Genomic DNA, 6,000 nt, shown 5'->3' on the forward strand with positions numbered 1-6,000 from the left:
TATGTGAAACACTTGTGATTTTACAACCCCAGGGGATTCAGGTAGCACTCCTCCATTTTTGAGAGTTCTGCCCAGTTCCCATGGTAAAAATCAGGGAAATCGCCCTCCTGCTTTGGAAGGAGGAAAATGCCCATCCGTAACATCTCATGAAACTGTTCTCAAAGCAAAAGCTAGGTTGCTTTGCTCCCTGTAAAAGCTCCCACTAAAGCAAACGTTAAGGAGGGCCATTGCTTACCTTTCTTGTGACACCGAACATCATATGCTAGTTCGTTAATGACGAGTTTAAAATCTTTCATTAGCAAAGTGTCCATCAACGTTGAGGCTGGAATCTCACTGCCTTCTGAAAGAAACAACACAGACGGCTTAGAAGCAGTGGGTGCCAGGTCCCAACATGCAAACACTAAGATCGCTTTTTAGGATATGGTCATGGACATTCGCCTTCTAGGTGGCTCCTCGTTTTCACTAAGGGAATTTTCTCCAGTTGCTTTATTTCCTCCCATTCCTCTTGACCAGATGTAACAGGCAGGCACTCCTCTCCCACTGTGCCAGATGGACAAGGAAGGAATTCCACAGCAGGGCCAGAGCCAAGGAGGCAGCCCTGTCTAGGTTGACCTTGTGACCATCTTGAGCTGCAGCCTTCGGGATGGCCCTTAGCAGGCCTGCTCTGTCGTTCTGTGTTGTTTCACAGTGTGCTTCAGGCAGACAAACTCATTAGCCCGGAAGGTGGAATCTTAGGACCGGAGCCCTGACAGCGGTCAGAGCCAGGAATGTGCCTGGCATCCTTAAGATTTGTTTGAGATAAACCAGGCCCACACTGATTTAGATGAAATCATTCCGGGGCTGGGGTTGGAGACTACTATGTAAGCCCTTTCTGTCCACTCATTGTGGAGATTTTCCCCTTTTCTCTGAGATAGGACATGTCCTAGATATCTTTATGTCACTGTGAAAAGCCACTGGACTTTTGGAGGAAAGGATTTATTTGGCATACTTATAGTCCATCATTGGGGAAAGCCAAAGCAAGAACTGAAGAGGAGACCACAGAGGAACACTGCCTGCTGGCTTGTTCTCCATGGCTTCTTCGCCTTGCTTTCTCGTGCCATCTAGAATCACCTGTCCAGGGTGGCACCACCTACAGTGGGCGGGGCCCTTCCATACCGATTGGTTTTTTTTGGTGGGGGGCATAGAGTTTATTTAGTGGGTTATGGGGGAAAAAGGAAAGGGGGAAGAAGAGAGAGAGGCAGGGGAGGAGAGAAAGAGGGGAGAGAGAGCAGAGGTTACCTCTTCGGGAGAAAGACAGAGGCACCTTCTCCTCTAGAGCCAATGAAGGTTTAAAGTCATTCTGTCCCACTTTCCACCGAGACAACACCATTAGCTCCAGGTCCAGCGGGCATCGCCCAGTTGCTGTCCAGCTTTGCCCCTCATAGTTGTAGGAACTTGTCCCAAGGCCTGGTCCTCAGATTTTAAGATCGCAATTATAGCTGCTTGAGAAATCCTCCTATTTCAGGGCTCTTCCAGCCTCCTGCGTTTTGGTTTAGCATTTGGGAATATTCAGGTATGTGGGGGTTGGGGAGGAGGGAGTCTCCCGAGAGTTTTAACCTCAAGATGCTGTGTACCAGTTCGCATAGAGCCTATTTCAAAACCAGAACCCACAATGCTCTCCTGTAGGTCAGGAGTTAAGAAAGCACTCACCGGGCTGGGAGTGGAGAACTCGTGGCGGGCAGGGAGTCCTTTCTCTTTTTCAGACCAGCCCACACACAGTTATGGGTAACACATTCTGGAAAGCTATGAGCATGTGTTTACTTCTGGCAAGCTTTCTGCTTGGACGTTCAGCCAAAGCCGTTTCAGCTACAGGAACCAGGATACCCAGGAAAGTCTGCTCGCACAGCAGAGAAGAGCCTGGCGGCCTACCTCCTGTCCAGCTCAATGGCTCTACTGTCCCAAGGGGCAGCTAGTCAGGTCTGCACTTGGGTTTGTTGCTAGAATCTGGATGTCTGGGTTCCTGTTGAGCTGGGGTGAGACCAATTTCCCAGGGATTGGCTAGTGATAGGCAGAGGTATGGTAGCTTCAGAACCCACTTTTCAGGAGCAAATTAAACACGGGCAAATTCCACACACTGGCCCTGTTTTCTTAAAGAACTAGACAGCAAAACAATGAATTTTTATCTGATGTCATTTAAAAATTCACGTTTAATGACTTCCACTAAAAGCCTCAGTAAGGTACCTTCAGTTCAAAGAACCCCATTTCCTAATCTTTTTAAAGAAAAACTTCAGACTTTCTGGCTTCCTTGTACTGTTTTTAAAGTTATTTGGAGGGAGAAAAACAAGGGGAACATCTTCCATTTTTATCAACCATTTTTTTCCCACCTCTCTTCACTCATTTATCAAAGGCTTACTGAATGCTTCTGTGGAGACACTGCTCAATTCAACCTCACCTGAGATCTATGTATGCATCTGTCTACTGCTAGATTCCCAGGGCAGGCGGGAAGTCCCCTGCATTTCCACGGCTCCTGTGTCTGAGTTATTTAGAAGCCCCTTGTAGCCACAAAGCAGGAAGAAAGCTTCAGGTCCTTACAATAACCCACTAGCCTTTTTCAACCTGTTCCCCTCACCTGAGAATCCCCCCTCCTCCAACCCCACTGTTCCAGAGTTCCTGGGGACTGCAAGCCCCTCTCATCTTTTCTAGGTCCTTCTCATCAGCTCTCTGTCCCCATTGTCTCCTTCAGGTCCCTCTCATCTCCTCTAGGTTCTTTTTTATCATCTCCAGCTCTCTCGCTCTCTCTCTCTCTCTCTCTCTCTCTCTCTCTCTCTCTCTCTCTCTCTCACACACACACACACACACACACACACACACACACACACACACACACACACACTCTTTCTCAGTTTTTTTAAGACAGGGTTTCTCTGTGTAACCCTGGCTGTTCTGGAACTCACTCTGTAGACCAGGCTGGCCTCGAACTCATAGAGATCCTCCTGCCTCTGCCTCCCAAGTGCTGGGAGACTCCAGGTCTCTCTTGTTAACTCCAAGACCCACTCTTTCCTCCAGGTCCCTCTCATCTTCTCCAGGCTTCCATCATCTCTTCCGGATCCCTCTCATCATTTCCAAGCCACACTGTCTCCCCCAGGTCCCCCTCATCGTCTCCCCCAGGTCCCCCTCATCGTCTCCCCCAGGCCCCCCTCATCATCTCCTCGAGGCTCCCCTCATCTTTTCCAAGTCCCCCTCCTTGTCTCCTCCCAGCCCCCTTCATTACCTCCTCCAGGCCTCCCTCATCATCTCTTCCAGGTCCCCCATTATCCTCCAGATTCTTTGCGTCATGTCCCGATCTTTACTCAGATGTGACCTTGGAGACTCCCCCATGTTCCCTACCCTACTTTCCTCCATTAATGTTTACTAGTTAGCATATTGCATAATTATTGCTTTATTTTGTTTCTTTTTTTTTCTCCTAAAATTTAAGTTCTATTAAGGGCAGGAGCTCTTATCTGTCTGGTTCTTTGCTCTGTCTCTAGCATCTACAAGACCTGATGTGCTCAACAAATATTTGTAAAAAGAATAAATTCTTTAATCTCTGTGTTTCCAATTTCTGTATGTATCCCTTAGCTGGTTCTTAGCTTGGTTATGGAAAAAACTTTAATTTTCTTTCTTTTTCAGCTTTAATTTTGATTTTTAACTATGGTCGTGTGTGTGTGTGTGTGTGTGTGTGTGTGTGTGTGTGCGCGTGCGCACACACATTTGCATGCAATGCTGTGGAGGCCAGGTGAGTGTTACAAGGCGCTGAGTGCTGCTTATTGTGGGTGTTAGAATCTCACTCTTCAGCACTGAGTCACTTCCCCAGCCCCTGCTTATTTTCTTTTCAAAACTACAATAGTAATTGCCAACTTTTAAATAAGCTCACATAGAACTTTTAATGCAATAAAACAACAATGATAATTTATTGATGTATATTTACCAATGGCCTTTGAATATTGAACTGAGATAAATAATTCCTTATGTAATTTTAGGAGCAGTTGGTCTAAAACCATTTCATGCCATGATAATATAAAATCCATACCATATACTTAAATACATAAATGATTAACTACCTCTCCTGATATTAAAATGTATATTTCCCTAAGAACTGATTCTATGAAAACATTCCCTAACCATAATTGCTTTATAACAAAGATTAATTCACTGTCTGTGAATTTTCTACTGGCTATTTTAATTGTAGAAAATAAATTTTATCCCCGGTTTATCAGATTTTGCTGAGAATTACATGCTAATGCCATTATATTAAAATTTTCTCATAGGAAAAACATCTCTGGCTGTTTATAAAATGAATAACTGAAATTTACACTAAACTCATTCCATGGTCTTTTACTTAATAAAATTGGAGGGGCTGGAGAGATGGCTCAGAGGTTAAGAGCATTGTCTGCTCTTCCAGGGGTCCTGAGTTCAATTCCCGGCGACCACATGGTGGCTCACAACCATATGTAGTGGGGTCTGGTGCCTTTTTGTTTTCTTTGCTCTGTTTTGTTTTCTGTTGAGACGTTGTCTCAGTACATAGCCCAGACTAGCTTTGAACTCTCCATCTTTCTGTCTCAGCTTCTCCAGTGCTTGCTTGGATTCTAGGCATGTACCACTGTGCTGGCTTTGAGTTATTATTTTAATCATTCTGACATGTGAAAAGGAAGGGCTGCAAAAAGGGTAGCCATCGGTTATATAAAGAATGATTTAATTTATCGTATGATGGCATTCTTTTTAGGAGAATAAAAAACCAAAACAGGAGTGCAGAAGGGAAGAGAGAGCAGGCTGGAGGTAGAGGTCTAAGAGGCACAGATGCACACCTGCTGTGGTGATGGCTGCAGTTTTGATGCCTTTGTCTTCATTTTGTAAGTCCCGAAGGAAGGAGCCAACTGTTGACACCATTGGCTTGACGACAAACTGACAACGCTCTTTTCTGGACGGCAGAGTCAGTGTCACCAAGGGAAGGCCATGTTTATAATTGACTGTTATTTCTGTGAAGACAAAAACATAGATTAGAACCTTAAAGCTTTAAAACAAGAGAATTTACCAGGGCTGGACAGACGACTTTGTGGCTAAGACCACTGGCTGCTGCAGCAGAAGACCCAGGTTTGGTTCCCTGAATCCTCGTGGCAGCTCACATGGTCTGTAACTCCATTTTCAGGAGATCCAATGACTCTTTTGACCTCTGTGGACTATTGCATGCACATTGTACCATTGAGCAATGATTCAAAAAAGATGACTTCCACCCAGCATTGGGTTATTGATTGACAGCCTATGGTGCCTGGGAGAGGCATTACTCTCCCATCCCCATTATAAAGTAAAGTAATGGAATGCTCATGCTTACATGAGTAGTTCATAGATCTCGGAATCCCTACAAAATTCATGTCACTACATGGTTTCTACATTGTGCTTTGATTTGCCATTACATCCATTTCAGGCCTGCTGGTCTCTAACAGTCTGCTGTAGTTTCTCCTGCTAGGCGTCATGATGATCTGCCCAAGGTCTTCACAGGTAATGGGTTCCGATCCTTAAGACAGGAACTCACGCATCTTCGTCTGACTCATCTCCAGTTCCTGAGGCCACATGGTGAAGATTGCCAAAAGGCATTACCAGTGACAGCATGCTACCAGAAGGGCAAGAAACCAAACACAACCAGTAGGTGGGGTGGGGTAGGCAGAGTCTGTACAGCTCAAGACTGCATCTCCCGCTTTATTTGGAAGAATGGAAATAAAGTTAGCCCACAAATCAAAGAAGCGAGAAGAAAACTTACCATCAGGTGGCAACACTGTTCCGTAATAGAGGGCTTGGTAATATTTTGGATTTCCATACAGTTTCATATATAAAACCTGTAAAAAAAAGAGTGTGTCTTCAGAAAACGGTAAAGCTAAAATTCAGAAGAGTACAGGACTCATATATGATGGAGTGTGAACTTTGTATGTGTGTCCCACACGGGCATGGTAGAGTGTGAACTTTGTAACTTTGTATATGAGCCCCACA

At 45.0% G+C, this 6,000-nt stretch overlaps 1 protein-coding gene across 4 annotated transcripts in view; it reads right to left on the reverse strand.

The window, feature by feature from the left end:
* Nucleotides 1-6,000, reverse strand: part of Mcub (mitochondrial calcium uniporter dominant negative beta subunit) — a 40,039-nt gene that overhangs the window by 6,797 nt on the left and 27,242 nt on the right. For 3 of the 4 annotated variants that reach the window (XM_005357275.3, XM_026784110.1, XM_026784112.1), the window contains exons 2-4: nt 5,774-5,849; nt 4,824-4,994; nt 236-340 (exon numbers count right to left, since the gene is read on the reverse strand). In XM_005357275.3, the coding sequence (XP_005357332.1) occupies nt 236-340; nt 4,824-4,994; nt 5,774-5,849 (352 nt within the window). The remainder of the gene's footprint in view (nt 1-235; nt 341-4,823; nt 4,995-5,773; nt 5,850-6,000) is intronic. The other variant, XM_026784111.1, reaches the window with a different exon arrangement.

This window comes from Microtus ochrogaster, chromosome 21, assembly GCF_000317375.1.
Source record: "Microtus ochrogaster isolate Prairie Vole_2 chromosome 21, MicOch1.0, whole genome shotgun sequence".
NCBI lineage: Eukaryota > Metazoa > Chordata > Mammalia > Rodentia > Cricetidae > Microtus > Microtus ochrogaster.